At 38.6% G+C, this 22,395-nt stretch overlaps 1 protein-coding gene across 4 annotated transcripts in view; it reads left to right on the forward strand.

The window, feature by feature from the left end:
- Nucleotides 1-14,445, forward strand: part of ZNF385B (zinc finger protein 385B) — a 319,758-nt gene extending 305,313 nt beyond the window's left edge. For all 4 annotated transcript variants that reach the window (XM_039219068.1, XM_039219069.1, XM_039219071.1 and 1 more), the window contains 4 exons: nucleotides 10,086-10,331; nucleotides 11,429-11,607; nucleotides 12,397-12,498; nucleotides 13,949-14,445. In XM_039219068.1, the coding sequence (XP_039074999.1) occupies nucleotides 10,086-10,331; nucleotides 11,429-11,607; nucleotides 12,397-12,498; nucleotides 13,949-14,167 (746 nt within the window). In that variant the 3' untranslated portion in view covers nucleotides 14,168-14,445. The remainder of the gene's footprint in view (nucleotides 1-10,085; nucleotides 10,332-11,428; nucleotides 11,608-12,396; nucleotides 12,499-13,948) is intronic.
- The last annotated feature ends 7,950 nt before the right edge of the window (nucleotides 14,446-22,395 follow it).

Raw genomic sequence — 22,395 nt, forward strand, 5'->3', positions numbered from 1 at the left:
AGGAAGGAACTTGTGCCCAAAACAAGAGAAGACTGGACAGAGGCCATGGAATTTGCAGGAGGGTAAGGATAAACAGGAAGAAAGGAAGTGGAAGAACCACATCTCATGACCACTTCAAGTCCTGACCAAAGGGAAGATTGTGGAAGATGCCAATAATGAACCAAGTCAGGGAATGACTTTTGGAACATGGAGTTTTCAGCATTTTGTAAACAGAAATAAAGAACCCAGTAGAAAGAAAATAGCCAGAACTATAGGAAAGAAAGAAGAAATGTAAAAGATAGAGAGGAGAAGCATATACCTCTTCCTCAGAGATGTAAAGAAAACAGGTGCAGATAGAAGAAAATGTAACATCAGGGACAAACTTGTCCAGCTTCCTCATTTCTCTAAGAAACGGGAGATCAGACATTTGCTAATGAGAGGTGGATAATATTGGTAGGGAACTTAAGGATACATTTTCCATAGGGAAGCTGACTGACTGTGTTTCTTTCCTTTAATAGAACCCATTTTTTCCCATTTGTCTGATTTATTGACCTGTTCTTTGGGTATATAACTTTTCACTATCTATGTTTCTAATTTAAGCAAATCAAATCTGTAAGATTATAGAATTTTAAAATAATAATATGGGGTTATTGCATTAACAAGAGTACTATGTTTCAAAAAAATCTTTTAAATAGTACGTTCAAATTACTACTATTTTCCAAGGTCACATACATTTCAGGAAAACATCTAATAAACAGAAGGAGGTAAAGTGACTGCTGCATCTGATTGTTACCTACAGTGGTGGTCTTTTCTTCGTGCTCTTCCAGACAGTGCAGACTCGCTCTACTACAAATGAATATTCCTTTCTTTGTGCATACACCAATATAGCAACGCTCTAGAGTCTGTCCATCTTTTGTTACATTTTGTTTTGCAAAGAACTCCAAGGTACTAAATTGGCTTGTTCATCTTGTAACTTTTATGCTGCTGCCTTTTCTACCCCTCCCTCTCCGGAATCCATTAACTATCTTAATGGAATTCCACTTTGAACTTTAAAATATCTGTCATCAGTTGGTGGCTTCCATCACTTTTACTGTGTCAAATGTGTAGATAAGGAGCGGACAAATGTAGCAAAGGGTTAGGAAGACCTACAGCCACACCAATCAACAAACATACAGATTTGCAGTGTTATTTGACTTGGGGTTTTGGGGGGTGGGGAGTTGGTCTGATACAGAGCCTTCATCGCTTTTTTAGCTCCATTTCTCACAAGACCGCACAACTAGTAAGAAAGTAAGTACTGTGACTGACACCCATTAATTTCTCATTATTCAGAAAATGGGATGATAAAACAGAGGAGAATGATTTCAGAATTCCTTATCAAAGTGAGGTAACTTGGTTTAATGAGTGTTAAGCAGTAATGTGGGCATTGTTTTGTTTTTTACTATAATAATGAGATGTTGGACAAGGTGCTTGTGAATATAGGAAAGCATATACCCACAGTCCTTTTACTGCATTCCTCTGTTGCTAGTTCCTTCTAGTGAAATACTAAGTATAAAAAGGAAAATTTAATTGTACAAAGTGACAAACAGTATACTTCAGTGACCTCAGAAAGTATAAAGAATAATTCTGTTAAAGTTGTGCCCTTTGTTTCCTGAGCACTTTTCTCAAGTTAGGGGGAGAAAATTAAGCACAAGATTTGACCAAGCACTTCACCAAAAAAGGTATTTAATCAACCAATAAAAATACCTTAGTCCTACCTTAGTCAGTAGGGAAATACGAATGAAAACCTCAATAAGACTACACCTCCAACCCAAATGGCTAAAACCAAAAGGACTGACAATACACAATGCTGATAAATGTGTTAGGGATGATGCAGAACAACTGGAATTCTCAGGCATTGCTGGTAGAAATATAAATCAGTACAACCATTCTGGAAAACTCTTTAGAATCTACTAAAGCTAGAAATAGATTGATAGAGATAGATGATAGACAGATAGATAGATAGATAGATAGATAGATAGATAGATAGATAGATAGACAGACAGACAGATAGACAGATAGATAGGCAGGCAGATAGATAAGATCTATCCATCTAATGGTCCAGCATATACATTTATGTTGTATATATATATAACATAAATGAGTAATATCTACCAAAAACACATATAAGAATATTCAAAAACTGAAAATATTCCAAATGTTTATCAGTAGTAAAATAGATAAATGGTGGCACAGTCATACAATGGAATACTCTCCAGCAATTAGAAAAACCAAACTTCTAAGTACAACAACATGGATGAATGTCATACACATAATGTTGAGTGAAAGAAGCCAGACACAAAAGAATACACATTGTGTGATTACACTCCTATGAAGTTCACAAATAGGCAAAACCGATCTAAGTTGATAGAGATGAGAATGGTGGGTACATTTGGAGGGAGGGCAAGTACCAACTGATTGGGAGTTCAAGGGAGCTTTCTAGGATGTTGGAAACATCTATATATCTTATACATCAGTATCTTGTATATTATATTTTCCATACATTTTCTGTTTCAACAAATGTATACATATGTATAAATTCACTAAATTTTATGTACCTTATGGTATATAAGTTATATAAGTATATAAGCAAAAAAGAAATTACATGGTACAGATAGGAACAGTGTCTACCATGTTAGTATATGTGAAACATAAATGAGATAATGAATAGAAGTTCTTAACATAGTGCTTGGTCTACAGTGAGTATTGAAATAGTGTCAGCTATTGATTTGGGATTACTATTGTTACTACTACTATCACTGTGAGATATAACTGCCTGGAACAGTCGTTAGGCCAATTTTTTTGCTTTCTATAAAAGCAAACTTCCCTAAATAGTATTGTGCCTCTGAATGCAGCTTCTTTTTTTTTTTTTTTTTTAAACAGATACTTTATTTTTTTTTTATATTATTTTATTATTTTTATTTCAAGGAGAGAGAGAGACAGCGCGAGCAGGGGAGGGTCAGACAGAGAGGGAGTGACAGACTCTGAAATAGGCTCCAGGCTCTGAGCTGGCAGTCAGCACAGAGCCCGACGCGGGGCTCGAACTCACGAACCGTGAGATCATGACCCAAGCGAAAGTCAGACGCTCAACCGACTAAGCCACCCAGGTGCCCCTCTGAATGCAGCTTCTAAGAATCATGCTCCAAACAACATTACTAGTTGTGTTTAAGAGAAAGCTTGTTATTATGGTAAAGTTTACTTCTTACTAAGGGTAAAATTTACTAACTCTCAAAAATGCATTTAGTTCAAGAGCTTGTTCCCTTTCAGAATTAAGCATTTTGGGGGGCGCCTGGGTGGCTTAGTCGGTTAAACGTCCGACTTTCGCTTAGGTCATGATCTCGCGGTTCGTGGGTTCGAGCCCCGCGTCGGGCTCTCTGCTGACTGCCAGCTCAGAGCCTGGAGCCTGTTTCAGAGTCTGTGACTCCGTCTCTCTCTGACCCTCCCCTGCTCATGCTGTCTCTCTCTCTTTCTCTCTCTCCTAGAAATAAATAAAACATTAAAAAAAGAGAATTAAGCATTTTTTAAATTACTTTGAAACACAAATTATCATGTATCTAATGAAAAGATATTCAACCCGTTTAGTATAAAAAATGAAAATCAAGGTAACAATGAGATACTGTATTTTATCTGTCAGATTGGCTCAGGCAGTGGATAATTAGGCTGGTCAAAGGCATAGGGAAGCTGGCACTCTCTTACAGACAGAGAGCTCTAAGAGCGTTCACTTGTGCAACCACTCTCTGGTGCAATTTGGCAATGTGCATCACAAGTTCAAAAATGTATATACTCTTTGTGCCAGTAAGTCCTCTTCAGAGCTTAGGTCCTAAGGAAATTATTAGACAAGTATACAGAGATGTCTATACGTGGTACTATTTATAAACCAATTTACTGAATATATGAATTCAGTGGACTGCAAACATGATTGCCAGTATACCCTATTGAATATACCTTTCTCATTCCTCAGAGCTATTATCAGATATCAGAAAATCTCATCCTGTGCTCACTTTGGCAGCACATATACTAAAATTAGAAAGTCTCGTCTTATTGAAACTTTAGGTTCTTTATCCAGCTGAACACTTCCTTCTTCCTGGCTCAGGTTGGACCATGGGAAAGGCCACAGTCTGTTCTTCCCTTCTTCCCCATCCTGTAATTTCTGGTTCTTGCCCTTTCCAATTGTTAGGGATCAGAAAAGGAATTAGAGAAGATAAAAGGGCCAGTGTTTTGTGCTTATCGACAATCACCGATGCCCTCTGCATGGCAGGTGTCCAGATGTTGTCTCTCTCTCTCAAGGACCAAGTGTAAGGTCTTCATGTGGGTCTTTCAGTCCTTCCTCAGCTCCTAATACCAGAGGTCCACTCCTCAGCCTCTTGCTGCCAGGGTCCCAGTGATCGGCCTTCTTGTGTCAGGTACCAAAATAGGGCTTGAGCCTGATCACCTTTCAAGATGCCCTATTGACCCCAAGAAAACTCACTCAACCTTGCCATGCCAAACTGAGATTACAGGTCCTTCAGCTCCTGATCCTTTATTGGTCCAGCTTATCAGCCCCCACCCTTCCTATCCCCTACTTCACCTGGGATGAGGGGCGGATCACTAAGATCAGAAATTGTCACACTGGAAAATGAAATGCCAGTGTCCCTTCTTACATGCACTTCTAGCTTTACCACTTTGGCTAGAAATAAGAAACACCAAACCGAACAGAAGCTCATGATGCCAGTGAGTCCTCCAATCCTTATATAGTCTAGGGAAGTGCAAGAGAGGATGTTGGTAGCAGGATACATTTTACTGCCTCTTATAAATCTACAAGTATGTATCTGGGGGTTTCTTGGGGACTTTCTCTAAGGTGCTAAGATTTGATGCCAATTGCTTTCAGTTTGGGGTTGTGTCCTTCATTCTGAGGCAACCAAACTCTCATTCAGTATCTTTTTAATGTTCTAAGAGTGCAAACCAGAAATAACCCAAGTAACAAAAGAAGAGTATTTAAATAAATTATAGTACATCCATATAGGTAAATATCATTTGTTGTAAATCATGATCCAATTCTACATTTATTGACATGGAAAGATATTCTTGATTTATTACCATTGGAAAAATGTTAGTTACATCATGTTTCTGTCTATTCACATATAGTACTGTGTAAAAGTGTGAAGTAACAGGTATCATTTTAGTAATCTAGGTCAACTGTTGGCAAACTACTACCTGTGAGCTAAATCTAGCGTGCTGCCTACTTTTGTCAATAAAATTTTGTTAGATCACAGCCATACCGGTGGCTGCTTTCCTACCATAATAGCAACGCTTAGTAGCTGCAAGAGAAACAGTATGTCCCACAAAGCTTAATATATTTACCATCAGGTGCTTTTCAGAAAAGTTTGCTGATTTTTATTTTAGGTGATGGAATCATGGGTGATTTTTATTTTTTGTCTGACTTTATTTCCTATAATGATCATAAATATATAAATTATGTATCTATTATTAAACCATTGAAACTTGGTTAGAAAAAACTTATATTGATAGCATGAAACTGAAGATTAAATCTTGTAAGTGGACTCATAAAAATTGGATTATAGCTGTCAAAGTCCCACTTCAAAATATAAGGTCTATAATGTAGTTAGAATATTATTTTGATTGTTTTTAAATTAAGACCTATATATGGACATGAGTCTTCTTGTTACTAACAGGATTAGTTTCTGAAAGCTGCTTTCAGAACATTCAGCATGTTCTGGGGCACCTGGGTGGCTCAGTCAGTTAAGCATCCTACTCTTGATTTCTGCTTAGGTCTGCTCAGGTCATGTTATCATGGTTCATGAGTTCAAGCCCTGCATCGGGCTCTGTGCTGATAGTGCAGAGGCTGCTCAGGATTCTGTCTCCCTCTCTGTCCCTCCCCTGCTTGCTTTCTATCTTTCTCAAAATAAATAAAACTTAACTTAAAAAAAAAAAAAAAAGAACTTCCAGCATGTTCTTTTCATCATGTGTTAGCTTATTAGTCCTCTGAGGCTGTGTTTTGAGGAATATAGTACTAAGTTTGAGGAATAGGTAGGTTAACCTAAGTAAAGTTTTCTTGTAAAAAATAACTATGATAAATTAATATTGAAAACTGATTTCCTTCACATGGTTTACCAACAGATATTAAAACAGTTCCAAAACAAGAGGTTTTCAAAATGCTTAGAACTTCGGAAAATAATGAATTGATGCGGATCGCCACTTTGAAGAATTAAATTCACTTGGATGCATAAATTACAGACATTTGTTACAAAGGGTAATTCTGATGCAGCTAAGCAAATTTTGCTTCCAAGTCCTGTAGGATGAAACCTTAAAAAAGGCGTTTAGGTAATCAGAAAATAATGAAGACAGTCAGAAGCCCTGCTAATTAACATTAGGTGAGGGAATACTTGAAAATGGAATTCATATGAACCAGAAGTTCCAGATGACATGCATCTTTATTAAAAGAAACAGAAGTAAACAGTACATTAATTAAACTTTCAAATACACAAAATAAGGAGGCTTTAAAAATGCCAATAAGGAAAGAAAAATAATATAATGGATTTTGATAAAAATATAAAGCAATTAAAGTGAGGAATAATAAAATTAGGCTTTGGAAGCTTATAAATCTCCACACCCAGAAAGAATGCTAAAATTTAAGTATAGTACTGCTTTGGTGGTTTTAGGATCTATTTTATTAATGAGCTAGTATCAACCCAATGGCAGAATTTCCTCAATATGATGCAACCTTTTACACATTTCAAAGCAAAATTGATCCCTAGTATTCACAAAGATTAAGACTCTGGCCTACCTAGAGGATAAAAACTAGAACATAATTTATGTAAATGTTAAATTTACCCTATCTCTTGATATTTTTAAAGGAAAATGGCCTCCCTTGGTATCCATTTTACTAGTTTTAAAGATATTTTCTACCTTCTGATTCAATTTACCTTTATAATATCTCTCATTACACCCATTGTCATCACCTATGCTGAACTAGCAGGTATTCAAGCAAACCCCGTTTTCTACCACCTAAGCATTTCCTTATGTTTCCACCTGTAACCATTCACTTCCTACTCTTTCTCACTTTATTCTATCCTTATCTAAATCTCACCTTCAAATTCTGGCCAAAATATCACTTCCTTTAAGAAGAATGTATCTTTCTTCTGAACCAGAAGAAATCACTTCCTGCTCCAAGCTCTCATAAGTTAGAGATCTCTGAATGACTACCTCATTTCCCCTGCTGAACTTTTATTCTCTTAAGGTCTATACCTGCTTTATTTACTATTCTCTCCAGTGTCTAGCACATTGTCAGTAATTAGCATTTTGTTAATAAGCATTTTTAATGAATAAATGACCTCTTCTGAAAAGGAGATATAGAAAGGAAATCTGTTTAATTTTTCTTAAAGAAATAGGAATAAAGAGGAAAAAATAATTTTGTCCATATTCTCAGTTTGTTGAATAGGGTTAGATATTTTCATTTAAGGCAAATATGCCTGGAAACTAAACAAAGCAACAGCTTTATCACATCTCTGGTGACCGTTATATGCCTTTTATAATGTTAATGCCATATGGAGTCCACCCTTTGTGCAGGAAGATTAATGCACTACCCGGTGAATAGTTGCAGAAAACACCATGCTCATTTATGCCACCTACTAATCTGTGGGACATTATTCAATTTTGAGGAGCGTGAGTTTTCTCATCTTTAAGATAGAAATGACTTGTGTGCCTGGGTGGCTCACCTGGTTAAGTGTCCAACTCTTGTTTTAGACTCAGGTCATGATCTCACAGTTTGTGGGATCAAGCCCCTGCTTGAGGTTCTCTCTCTTCATCTCTCTCTCTCTGCCCTCCCCCATGCTCTCTCTCTCTAAAAATAAATGAATAAACTTTTAAAATATTAAAAAATAAGATAGGGCTGATTATTTTTCCCCCTTGCCTACTTCACAAGTTTGTTATGAGAGATAATAAGATAATGTAAGCAATAGCACTTTGTAAGTTGTATCGTTCTATAAAAGTGTAAAAGCATATGAGGGAGACCAATATAAAGGAGAATGAAATAAATATGAATAAGAGAGAATGAGTAAATGACTAAAACAGGTCAGATTCCTTAGGTCAAATTTATATAAAAGATTTTACTATGCAATAATTTAAGTTTCCATCACGAGAAACAGAGTAATTTCATAGGAGCAAATGTTAAGATTACTGAATTATTTCACTGCTTTGTGAGTTCTATAAAATTGTAAAATCATGCTAAGGGATCCTTATAGATGAGGGAGTTCTAAGCCGGAAATAATCTTCAATCTAATTTACTGACTATTACCATGTAGGAAGATTGATTTTATTCCCTTCTCTCATACTGTGGAGGTTCTGTTTAGTAAAAGTCTAAGGTCTTTTCCATCACACTTTGTGGCATCCTGAAGTTTTAATAAACTTGCTGAAAAGGAATATAGATTGTGAAACCCCAGGATAAAAAGGGATCTGAGCATTCACTTATTCCAAACACCATCCAGATCTGGGATTCATCTATAGAGCGCTGCTAGTCTTGACCCGGATAGACCCAATGCAGCACACAGGATAGAAATCAACTGTTGATCCCTAAATCAAACAAGTAGAAATATGATCTCCTGGTGTTTTTAATGTATATGAAAGCTCCAGCTTTGCCCCATATGCAGAACAGACACACACTATCAGGCTTGCTGTTCCCCTGGTCACTTCTTCCCTCTTCATGATCCAGGCCCATGGTACACAGCTCCAAATTAGCTAGGTCAATTAACAAATAAGCATTCATTTTAATTTCCTTCTTCTCTTAATAAGAGTTTGTCAGCATATCTATAGACATTTTCTAAAAGCACTGGCTCTACTCAACTTACATGTCTGATGCATTAGGCTGTTGCCTACGAAGTTCCAGTTTCTTTTCCAAAGAGGCCACTGAATAGAACTTGTCTTGAATAGCAAATGAACCCCTAAGAGCTAGAGTCTGTTAAAGTCACTCTGTCCCATCTTATAGCTTGCACCATGGGCCTTGAGAATTATAAGCATTTAGTAGCTACATGATCAAAATGCCCAAGATGTCTATACATGATTTGGCTAATCTTCATATTGTGCTTCTGGTTAATGTCATTACTTAGAACTTACGATTTAGGGGTGTCTGGCTGGCTCAGTCAACAGAGCATGCAACTCTTGATCTCGGGGTCATGAGTTCGAGCCCCACATTGGGGGTAGAGTTTACTTAAAAGAAAAAACAACTTATAATTTAGACTGGCAGTATTAAGTATAATGAATGAAATCTTTGCATCTTGTATTTTAGACAAATTACTTTGCCATTCAAAGAGCAGCAAAAATTTAACTAATCATAATCAAAATTAACCATGTGTCGGGGCGCCTGGGTGGCTTAGTCGGTTAAGCGTCCGACTTTCGCTTGGGTCATGATCTCGCGGTTCATGGGTTCGAGCCCCGCGTCGGGCTCTGTGCTGACTGCCAGCTCAGAGCCTGGAGCCTGTTTCAGTCTGTGACTCCCTCTCTCTCTGACCCTCCCCTGCTCACGCTGTCTCTCTCTCTCTCCTAGAAATAAAAAAAAAAAAAAAAAAAAAACATTAAAAAAAAATAATAAAAAAAAAATAAAAAATTAACCATGTGTCTTCTCTCATCTATACCCCAACACCTCAATGTTAAAATTTTAACTTGGTATAAAAGATGAGTTTTAACTTTATATTTATGTCCTAATTAAAGAATGAATAGTCAAATGAAACTACCATTGACTAATGATTTATTTCATGTGACCACTATTTCGTGTAATTGTATTGGAAGGTAGTTGGTTTTCTTACACACTGAAGACCTCTCTGGAGCATAACTTACAACTGAAAGCTTTCAGAAAGTTACCTGCTGCCAGTGAGAGAAATAAGTCATTTTTCATAAGTCATCATATTCTTAGTCAGGTGAGCTGATATTGGAAATTGATGGCATGGAGTTATTTTTCAGTCTGGAAATGAAAACTACATATAACAATCAAATTTCTAGTTTTAATTCCTTTATGTCAATTTGCCTGTGTTTATACGATGTGCAGAGCTTTAATACGATCTCTTCTGTGTCTCTCTTAGAAGATAAAGGGAAGCTAAAAGTCAACAGTTCCAGTCAGCCATCAGGCTCTGACGGTGGCTCGTTTCTCCTCAAACCCGGCACGACACCCCTGCCACCTGGAGCAGCCACTTCCCCCTCAAAGAGCACAAATGGAGCTCCTGGTACAGTTTCTGAATCAGAAGAAGAAAAAGCCAAAAAATTACTGTATTGTTCACTATGCAAAGTGGCTGTGAACTCCCTGTCACAGCTAGAGGCCCACAACACAGGTTAGCAGCTATCATTTGAATTTAAATAATGTTTATAACAAAACCAACCTTTCCCTTCAGAATATTGTATCTTTTGTTGTTCTAACATTAGGTTTGTTCAATGTCTTCTCCACTTTTTTGATTCAAAAGACTGATTTTAAGAAAAGTAAGATATAATAACTTTGGAAACTGCAAGGCAAAAGCTTAAAGCAAGTTGAAGATAAAACCTATTCTGTTTTTTATTCCCTCAAAAGCATCTAATATTTCCCAAAACTCATTATGATGAAGTGACAGAGATGAAGATAAATATCTATGCATAATGTTCACTGCAACACACTTAGTAAAAAAAGGGGGGAAACAATTTAAAAATCCCTCAGTAGGGAAATGTCGAATAACTTATAGTAACCCAATATGAGAGAATATATTACTCAGTCATTAAAATGTAATTACTTTAAAAAGTATATGATTTGCTATGTGAAATTTGCAGGATATTTAACTAGTATGATCCCAGTTTTGAAAATATAATTTTTTAGTATACAAACAAAACAAAACCTGAATAAAAAACTAAAAATGAGGGGTGCCTGAGTGACTCAGTTGGTTGAGTTTCCAACTTCAGCTCTGGTCATGTTCTCATGATTAGTGGGTTCAAGCCCCACGTCCGGCTCTGTGCTGACAGCTCAGAGCCTGGAGCCTGCTTTGGAATCTGTGTCTCCCTCTGTCTCTGCCCCTCCCCAATTTGTGCTCTGTCTTTGTCTCTCAAAAATAAATAAAATGTTAGAAAAAAATTTTAAACTAAAATAATAACACTGGTTATCTCTAAGTGGTGAAAACATAGCTAATCTTTATTTTCTTATGCTTTTTTATATTTTCCATATTTTCTTTCTAATGGACTCATGTTTTCCCATTTTTTACAATGAAAATATGTTGAATAAGCAGCATTATCATTTATAATAAATAAAAAGTGTTTGTAATCAGCATGAAAATGATTGTTCTTTTTTAAAAAGCAATGAGAAATTCATCCTGAAGATATACTTCTCAAGGATAAGAAAACAAAGAGCTGTTCATAGATCTATTCAGTTCTTAAATAGCTATTCACCATATGTCTCTTTCTGTCTTAGGATCTAAACACAAGACCATGGTTGAAGCTCGTAATGGAGCTGGTCCAATTAAGTCCTATCCTAGACCTGGATCAAGATTAAAGATGCAGAATGGCAGTAAGGGGTCAGGACTACAAAATAAGACATTTCATTGTGAAATCTGTGATGTTCATGTTAATTCAGAAATTCAACTCAAACAGGTAATGTATCCTGAGTTAGTTAGTATTCACTGTTGTTTGGGTCACCACTTGATTGTGTATCTAATCTATGTAGCGGTTCTCACTACGCTCATAGATAAATGTTTACATGATACACACAAGACATAACATGCACGTAAGAAAAAGTTTGCACCAAATACTTGCATATCCACAAAAGTGGGTATTTTTACTATAAGCCAGATCCAGGACAGGTGTTAGGGACAGATAAGCACAGCAGTCATCTGGAACTTCTAGTCGAGCAGAAACTTCTGGAAGACAAGACGTTCAGCCTGTCTTTCAAAGACCAAAAGTCTGGTTTTGGAGACAGATTCATTAGTCGTGGCGGTAAGAACAGGCAAAGCAGGGTATGTACTACAGAGAAAGGAAAGGAATAGAGGCATTACAGTTGAGTGGGGAGGGGGCGGGGGAAGGGCGCCTGGGTGGCTTAGTCAGTTAAGCATCTGACTTCAGCTCAGGCCATGATCTCATGGTTCCTGAGTTTGAGCCCCACATCGGGCTGCCTACTGCCAGCACAGAGCCCGCTTCAGATCCTCTGTCTCCCTCTCTCTCTGATCCTCCCCTGCTCATGCTCTCAATCTCTCTCTGTCAAAAATAAACATTAAAAAAAATTGAGTGGGGAGCAAGTGTAGCGTAGTGATCTTAGCCACATCACCTTGGAACTGTGAACTTAGAACCGGGAATGGAGCAACCGGCTACATCTATCTAGGAGCTATATTTGACAGGGAATAAAGCTCACATTTAGATTCAGCTAATGCATCAAACTTTTTTCAGCACATTTCTAGCCGAAGGCATAAGGATCGAGTTGCAGGGAAGCCACTGAAGCCGAAATACAGCCCTTACAACAAACTCCAGCGGAGCCCAAGCATTTTAGCAGTAAGTTCACCTCACCTGCTCACCAGTTTTGTGGGTCTGCCTTGCTGCCTTGGGCAGGGACTGTGGTTTAGGAGGGCCTGGGGACTAATTGGTCCTGAAAGGTTGTGAATTTAAATAGCCCTCACAGACAGAAGTTTCAGGATGGACTGCTTAGTCCCTGCTGTAGGACACCTTGAAGGAAGCCTCTTTACAGAACAGAAACGGAACCTCTTTAGAAGCTAATACCTTACTCATCACCAGGAACCTTTTCCAACAGCCTACTTCCTTAGCTTATAAAGAAAAATAAAGACTCAGGAACACAGACCAGTAATGCCCAAGGCATCCCGGAACGTGTTGTGCCTGGGAAGAGGGCTTGCTTTCCTAAAACAAAATCCACTTAATGCCTTCTCGCTTTCTAGAGGGCTCTCCCTCTTCTCCCTCCTCCATCTCCCCTCTGCACCCCCACGCACCCCTGCCTCCGGAAATGAAAGTGTTTGTATTCCTCTCTTCCCTTGTCTAGCAGGCATGTTGGTATTCAGCCTGTCCTACCTGCTCTCAATATGTGCTGCTTTCAGTTTCTTTGCAAAAATACCCAGGGGCGCCAGCAATAGATGTCATATAAATACCCAGATGGATGGATTTCATAATCTCCCTGGGACTGAGCCCAGTGTGGCATTCCATTTGAAGTTGAAACCGGATTGGCCAGCTGGAGGCGATGCTCCCCGCTTCTGCAAAGCCTCCATCTGATGCTGCAAGCAGGTGTTACCTGCATTAAACAAATCCAGTGTGCAAAGCTTCTCCTGATTGCAAAAGAGAGAAATTAAGGATTGATTTCTTACTTCACAGGAAGATTCCACCTTGGGATTCCTTTAAATAGAGAACGTTTATAGCACACTTACCGTCATTCCCAATGACAGAAATTTGAGTTGGCTGCAGTTTTTCAGGGAATATTCTTTAAGTGGCCAGAGCGAGAGGTGTGAAACTGACTGTTGTCGTGTCTTTTAATAAGCCCCTAATGTCTTGAACCCCAGTTAGCTCACCCAGTGCAGCTCTTCAAAGAGAAGTGAAAGGTCATGGATATTCTCAGAAACAAAACAAAACAAAAACCCCTCTCTCAAGGCTGCACTGTGGTTTAGGACAAGTCAGAATTTTAAATTGAGCTCCGTTATTTAAGCAGGAAACCTTCTGGGTATGTTTGTTTTTTCTTTGTGAGAAGCAGCATAAAATAGCTTTAGTATCTATTCAGAGAGGCCCTCCGGTGTCCTCAGGCCCAGGGGCAAAGACCACCAAAAAGAGCTGAAATGGAAACAGATCCAAGTAAAGGTGTACCCAGAGCCTTTGCAGCCAGCGTTGCGAACCTCATTTCTTGACTTCCAGAGAGCAAAGATTTTTAAAATGTGACTCCTTAACGTCCGTGTCGCTTACGCAAAACACTATCCCCACCCCGTTCCTGGTTTTCTCCCTCCGACAGGCAAAACTTGCATTCCAGAAAGACATGATGAAGCCTTTGGCCCCGGCCTTCCTGTCGTCGCCTCTGGCGGCGGCGGCGGCGGTGTCGTCGGCGCTGTCGCTGCCTCCCCGGCCGTCGGCGTCGCTGTTCCAGGCGACGGCCATACCTCCGGCTCTGCTGCGGCCGGGCCACGGGCCCATCCGCGCCACGCCCGCCTCCATCCTCTTCGCGCCCTACTGACGGCCGCCCGCCCGCCCCGCGGCGCCCCCGGGAGGCCCGAGGGGCGCGTCGCGGGCCCCCACCCCGGCCACACCGCGCGGCGCGCCACGGCGGCCCCGACTCCAAAGACTAAGAAATCACTAGGCTCAAGAGTGCTTTTAGGGACCGCTCCCGAAACTAGGGATCTGAGCAGCACAGGCTTTATCCCCCTGTTCTCCCCACTCCCAGCCCCCCCACCCACACCCCGACCTCGATTTGTGTATCTGAGATATTTGGTTTCTTGCAAATGTATTGGTCAGAAAAAAAAAATGTATCTATAAACCATTCTCTATTTTTCCATGGGTGTGATCTGGCTTAGGAACGACAAGGAATATTTTCCTGACAGACTTGAAAACTAGGGTCTTCCTCACACGTCTGTAAATAACTCTGGAATCGAACTGGGCACATTCTAGTGTGGAACAAAAATAGATGAACGAACACAAGTGCTTGCTTGTGGACACCATCTTACCAACGGATCACAATGTTTCCCTTTTACGGTGTACTGTTGTTGACAGGGATTGTGTACTGTTCTAGACCCAAGTACTGTTGTATCCTGTGTAGTACTAGATCTGTATCTCTTGTCTGAATTCCACATTTTTTTAGTCGCTGTGTAAATGTTAGGAAGCAAAGTAGCTTGAATTCTCTCTTTAAGAGAACAAAAGATAATGTATTTTCTTTATTTTACGTTTCATTTGGTGATATTGAAAAGAACTAGAAAGCCATATAACATAGCTATAATTACTATCTGTTTGCTATTTTTGTTTAACTTATTTTGTAGCTTCCTCACGAGTTTGAGTTGCTAAGCAAATGTATACAACCAGAAAAAGAGCTTCCTCAATTGCACATTCTTGCACCTCTTGTGCATTCTGCAAGGAGACAATGAATCCATGTATTTCTACGTAATTATCTTCATTTTTAACCTGTTTTCATTTGTAACGATGCTACATAATTTTGTGGCTCCCTAATGCAATAATGTACAGAAGATAAAAAAATTTATAATTGAACAATTTGTCTTTCTGTTCACTGAATATGTTGCAGGTCGCGCTCCCATGCCCCCCTTTCTAAACTGGTATCAACAAGACTGGAATGTTTGTGGTATCAGGGGCAAGAGGCATCATAAAACAACAAAATAGAGTGAACTCTTTTAGAGCATCTATATCTGCAATCTGTAAATGGTAAAATGTCTGTGTATTTTTTTAAATGTACCTTTTCAATAAAAGTACAAAAAATAAAAATCTGTTTGTGTTTTCAAAGTTAGTTTCTCCTGAGATACTTCAATTTGAAATCATCCGATGAACGATTTTCAGTAGGTGCAAAGATTGCTCCTCTTTAGCATTTTCAGCTCTTATTCAAAGCATTTTTATTTGTCATGTTTATTCATTACTGCTCACAGCATCTGCAGGACACAAGACCTTACTGCTTTTTTCCTTCTGAAGCCCTACGAAGTCGGGCCAATCATAGTAGTAGCCTGATAAAAAAATTTGTGACTCTGATTTTTTTAACCTGCTATAAAGTCTTCTAAATCCCTAGCCCATCTGTCATTTGCGTCCAGGGCTTTTATGATCTCCTTCCACTCCATTCCAACCCCTTCACCTTTTCCAATCAGCCCACCTTTTTTTTTTCCTTTCACCTCATTCTCTTTTTAAGCATAAAGATCAGTATGTCACTATTTGTCCTGGTATCTCTTGCTGCTTAATGAACTACTCCAAAACTTAATGGCTTGAAATAACAACCATCTTATTATATCATGATTTCAGGGGTCAAGAACTCCAGCAGGCTTGGCTGGGCTGTTCTTCTATTCCTAGAGGGATCGATATGAAGTCCCTTGTAATACTTAGCAGGTGAGGAGGCTGGTCTGGAGGCCCAAAATGGCTTCACTCACGTGTATGCAGGGATGGAGATGGCTACAAGGCTGAACTCTGTTCGAACACTGACCAGATGACCTACACACGGCCTCTCCAGCTATGTGGTCTCAGGCAATTACACGGTAACTCAGGGCTCCCAGACTGAGAGCATTTCAAGAGGCTTGGGTAAAAGTCAAAAAGCTTCTTATAAAACTGTCTCCAAACACCTGGGCGGCTCAGTCAGTTAAGCAGCTGACTTTGGCTCAGGTCATGATCTCTCAGTTCATAAGTTCGAGCCCCACGTCTGTGCTGACGGCTCAGAGCCTGGAGCCTGCTTCAGATTCTGTATCTCCTACTCTCTCTTCCCCTCCCCTGCTCATGCTCTGTCTCTCCCTCTCCCAAAAATAAACATAAAAAAATGTTTTTAATTATAAAATGGTCTCAACACCCCCAGAATGTCACTTGTGCTGCATTCTATTGATCAAGCAAGTCACTAAGCCCAATCCAGATTCAAGGAAAAGGAAAGTATTCATTTTCAATGTGAAAAAGAGCAGAGAATGTATGGCCATCTTTAATCTACCACTCCATTACAGAATTTTGACGGGAGTGGTAACAAAGCTATGACAGAGCCCCTTTTCCCCCATGTTAAGTCCAAACCATGCCAATTCTTTTTCTTTATTTTATTTTTTTTCTATCATAGTTTATTGTCAACTTGGTTTCCATATGACACCCAGTGCTCATCCCCAACAAGTGCCCTCCTCCATGCCCATCACCCCCTTCCCCCCTCCCCCACCCCTATCAGCCCTCAGTTTGTTCTCAGTATTCAAGATAAACCACGCCAATTCTTTAAAATGAGAAAAATTGGGGTGGAGCGGGACCTAAATTCTATCTCTAAAAAGTTAAGGCCAGAGGATGGCAATGCAGCTGTGATATATGGCAATAGGCTTCCTTTATCAAAGAGTTTATCCAGTGGTTCAAAAATTGTTGGCCTTAATATTCTAGGCTTCTAATTAAGTGAATTTTAGAGTCTATTAGAATTCTAGTTTGACATTCAGAATTTGGGTTTGTTTGTGGTCTTTTTTTTTTTTTTTTTTTTTTACTATAACTCATTTGAACTCTGTACTAGTTACTCTAAACTGTGGTTGGACCTTCAAACATGGCTTAGAAACATCATGCTCTGAAGATAATGTGTTTCAGTTTAACGCTTAGGAAAAGTTTGTTTTTTTTTAATGAACTCCAACAGCAATTATATTTCATTTCTCTTCTATATCCTCTATCTCATTAATGTTTACTGCTATCCTAAAAAATTTTTAAATGTCAATATTTAAATAGACCCAGGAATTTGCTGATTAGATTTATAGTTAAAGATTCTGAAAAATCACCTCAGGGAGGAAGTACAAAAGAATAGCAATTAATTAAAATGGCTGCCTCCAAAAGATGCCAAGAGTAGCTTCACATAATGATGTATAAAACACTATCAAGCAGATATGTCGTATCCACCCTGATTCTGAGGTGGCAGAGTGGGTCAGTCCTGAGGGATGTGCATAATAGCCCTTCCTCTGCCATGTTTAGTGGGGAAAGACTACCACTCTACCCCTCCGCTAATTGGGAAACTTAAAAAATGTGCTGCTTCCTCTGATGTAGCCTAGCTCTGGTCTACGTAGAATATGAAAACGGATCTCAGATAGAATTGCCAGATAAAATACAAAACACCTAGTTAAATTTGAATTTCAGGTCAACAAGGAATAATTTTTAATAGAATATTTTAATCAGTTTAGAAAGGTATTGGACATAGTATAACTGTGTCCCAGAAATGAATAATATTTGGGATATACTTATACTAAAGAATCTCTGTTGTTTATCTGAAATTCAAATTTAAGCCTATATTTTAATTTGCTAAATCTGGCAACCCTTGTCTCAATAGTAGTCCTCTTCATCTCAAGCAACATGATTCTTCAGGAAAGAAGTGACCTCTTGGGTATTCACAACTAAATAACAAGCTTTTAAAGGCCCATGTGAGAGGTACTCACAAATAGGCAGAGGAAGGAACTTACAGTAAATAAAAGTAAATGATATATGGGCATTGGATAGGTCCCTGACACGGGAAAAGGTAGCCACAGATGCCCCTTACTGAAAGCCACACTGATCCTGCTTAGCAGCCCTAAACTATTGTAAAAGTAAAAAACAAAGTGTTCATTTGTATTATGCACCAAACACACCACCCCTTAGTTGCTCCTTCTCTGCCCTAAGAGAATTCTTATATTCTGGAGGATAAATGGTTATGAATTTTTCTTTCAGAGAGTGCTTTAAGAAGAACTACACCACAGTTAATATAGCTGTTAAAGGGAACCATGGGAATTCCCACTGGAAAAAAAAAATAACAAAGGAGAAAGAGCTGATAGATCATCAGGTGGAAATCCGGTTGTATTAACACTTCCTTCAGGAATCTAAAGTGATTCACTGAGGAGGTTGAGTTTGGGGGATGTTTTGAGAAACAGGTACCCACTTCCTGGGGTGTCATCAGAGAAAAGGATGTGGCAGGAGGGGAGAGATGACCAGGAACTCTTTGACAGACAAAGATTAAGTCAACATCAAGATGTACATCCTTATCCTTGATAAGCACAAGCATCCTTGGTAACCGGCAGAAGGATTTCATTTCACCTCTGTAGTCTGCTATGTGAAATCTGGCATCTTTTCAGAGTGTTCCTTCCATCAGGTCCTGATTTTGTTAATATGATGTTCCTCGATTAACCTCAGAGCTGACATGGCCTCTTTGGGAAAATCTCAGTTTTGATACTTCAGTAGATTGAGGTGGAGCTGTGTAGTGCAAGAGCATATTCCACAGGGGATGTTCATCTTTGCCTCCTTCCTTTCTCCAAGTAATTAGCTCCATGGGGGAATTTATCACCACAGATGTGGTGCAGGCTCTCAGCAGCTATGCAATGTAACTGTAGGGAATTGCCCTGGTTTCTTTGGCTAAAATTTCCAAAACCAGTATTACTATACAATGTATTCTTCTACTCACCAAGTACTCATACTGCGTCACCTCTCTGGTTGTCAGATTCCTTCTGTGGATACAGTGACCATATCTTCATGTCATATTCACTTATCTTAAGAGGATTGGACAAGCTAGCCATTCAGCACTTCTGTTTCATTTTTCTTATGGTGGAAAGTTAAAATTAGGATGGAGGAGAATTAAACAAGAACAATACACAATTTGCATTCAAAAGATCTGAATTCAAATCCTATCAGGTCATCTATTTCTTAGTTCGGTGATTTTAGGTCAGAAAATTATTTTATAGGGGCTCCTGGGTGGCTCAGTTGGTTGAGTGTCTGATTTCAGCTCAGGTCATGATCTCGCGGTTCATGAGTTTGAGCCCTGTGTTGGACTCTGTGCTGACACCTTGGAGCTTCGAATCAGCTTCAGATTCTGTGTCTGCCTCTCTCTCTGCCCCTCCCCCAGTCGTGCTCGCTCACGCTCGCTCTCTCTCTCTCTCTCTCAAAAATAAACATTTAAAAAAATGTTTTTAAAGAAAGAAAAGAAAAGGATTTTATGTTACTTTCCCAGAGCCTCAGTTTTTCACATTATAAGCAGATATAATGGGCCCAAATCACAGGGTGGTTGTGAAATACAAGTCAAACGGAACATGTAAAATGTCCCTGCTAGTCATAACTTGCTCTATTGATATTCATATACAGATAAATGAGATCACTTTTTCACATTTTTAATTTTTAAATTTTAAGTAACATTCTCTCAAATTAGCTAATTTTGAGTCTTTAGCATTAATCTAGACTCAGGGAAAAACACATCTATAATGGAGAACGGATAGTAAATTCATTAATTTTATATCCCTATTCACAAGGGTATAGAAAAAAACAAGGGTATAAAGTAATATGAGATAACAGAACAAAAGTAAATACAAAGCATTTGCACAATGTTTGAAGTTTCTAAGTCTTATGTTCCATATAATAAAAATAGAGTTTCAAGTTATAAAAAAATCAAAACCTACTTGATATTATAAAAAAATTACAACTACTGTTCTAAAAACTTTAAAAACTTCTTTCTGATGAAAAGAACTAAAAAAAAATCACTATAAGGGAAATAAACATAGAAGAAAAACTAAGAAAAATATCTACAATCTATATGAAATATATAGTTTCATATTCTTATCATCCAGAGAATGGGAAGGGGAAATGCTTCCAGAAAAGAAAGACAAACAATCCAGTAGAGAACAGGCAAAATGGCAATTCAGGAAAAAAAACAAAATATATACAAATTCTTAATAAACATGACAAGGTATTTGTTACCACCTAATACAAATGAAATCAATCTATCTTTGATCTACCATATTGACAAAAAATATATAAATTTTCTAAACCTGTATCATTGAGAGCGGGAAAGTGGGCACATTCATGCATGGCTAGTAGTAATGAAAGTTGCTTCAGCTTTTCTGGAAGGATGGTTGGTCATATGTATCATTGTCAATTACCCGTAACATTTGGCCCAGGAATCCCACGTTCAAGACTTTATCCTAAGATACTGATCCTTTATATTTAAAAAGGTTTATGCACAAGAATGTTTCAAAATACTGAAAAAATATTCATCCATAGGGAATGAGTAAATACATTACAGAACCCATGTGCAGTGAGAAACAGCACAGCCATTTTAAACGACGACGTAATTCTTAATTACTGACATTAAAGATGTCCATGATATGTGTCCAAACAGGAGAAATAAAAGGTTACAGAATAACATGTTGCATATGATGACATTCATATTAAATTTTAAAACTAAACTTGTATGTTGGTAGACATACATAGAGAGACATCTGATTAAAATGATTATCCAGGGGCGCCTGGGTGGCTTAGTCGGTTAAGCGTCCGACTTTCGCTTAGGTCATGATCTCGCGGTTCGTGGGTTCGAGCCCTGCGTCGGGCTCTGTGCTAACTGCCAGCTTAGAACCTGGAGCCTGTTTCAGTCTGTGACTCCCTCTCTCTCTGACCCTCCCCTGCTCACGCTGTCTCTCTCTCTCTCCTAGAAATAAATAAAACATTAAAAAAAAATTAAAAACATAAAATGATTATCCAGACTGAGAGAAGTTACTCTTGAGTTGTAGATTTCCATATGGCTCTACATTTTATTTTTAACTTTAGTATAATTTGAATTTATGTAATGAACACATGTTGCTGTTTCAGAATCATGTAAATACAACCATTTGTCATATTATAAACAAAACAAATGACCTGCACTACACAATGACACAGAGACAATTTGCGAAGACTCCAAGAAATTATAACTGGAAAATAAATGGGCAATAAATATCAAATAAGAATAGTTAAGTGAAAAACAAAAAGCAAGAAAAGAGCTTTAGTGTTATTTCATGTTTTTTTTCCTGCCTTGAAAAAAAACTATTTTCCTGACCTGTTGAAAAGTGCAGTTAGGTCACTTTGAAAAAGGAAACACCCAATTGCCTAAATAATGTAAATAGCGTCTTAAGGCTTATGATTCTCAGGGGACCTTGGTGGCTCAGTTGGTTAGGCAACCAGCTCTTGATTTCAGCTTTGGTCATGATCTCATGGTTCCTGACAGGCCCGCGTCTGGCTCTTCGCTGTCAGCATAGAGCCTGCTTGGGATTCTTTGTTTCCCTCGCTCTCTGCCCCTCCCCTATTTGTTCTGGCTCTCATAAACAAATAAACAAACAAGCAAACTTTAAAAAAAAAATGTAAGTTGGGGCACCTGGGTGGCTCAGTGAGTTAGGGATCCAACTCCTGGTTTCGGCTCAGGTCATGTTCTCACAGTTCACGAATTTGAGCCCCATGTTGGGCTCCATGCTGACCATGCAGAGTCTACTTGGGATTCTCTTTCTCTCTCTTTCTCTGTCTCAAAATAAATAAATAAATATTTTTAAAAGAGATTTGTGATTCTCAATGCCTCTCACAAGGATTCTTCCCCTCTCTCTCCCATGTTCTGGGCTCTTCTGTTACTCAACCAATTCTGTGCCTTTTATGACTAAACACCAATTCTTTGGGAATTGTATAACCAGTGCATAGATTTATATAGCCACAGTTGTTTTTTGATTGTGAAAAACTATGCCTATTTATTCAAGTAATGGCATTATTATAAGATCAAAATGTATCTGTCTTACACTGCTGATTAGAGTTGCATTTTTACTATAGTGTAGAGTTTGGTGAATAGGCCACCAACTGAAAGAAAAAGTAGACTTTTTCCCTCTCTCAGAGGACCACCATCCCAGGTATATTTATCTGATGTTTTCTTCTCTGCAGTGTAGGCAGTGGGGAAGAATTGCTCATGAAAAAGCACAGACTATATAACTACTTAGGAAATTTCCTTGAAGAGCCCCTGAC

The sequence above is a fragment of the Hyaena hyaena genome, unplaced genomic scaffold (genome assembly GCF_003009895.1).
Source record: "Hyaena hyaena isolate Hyena2069 unplaced genomic scaffold, ASM300989v1 scaffold_785, whole genome shotgun sequence".
Classification (NCBI taxonomy): domain Eukaryota; kingdom Metazoa; phylum Chordata; class Mammalia; order Carnivora; family Hyaenidae; genus Hyaena; species Hyaena hyaena.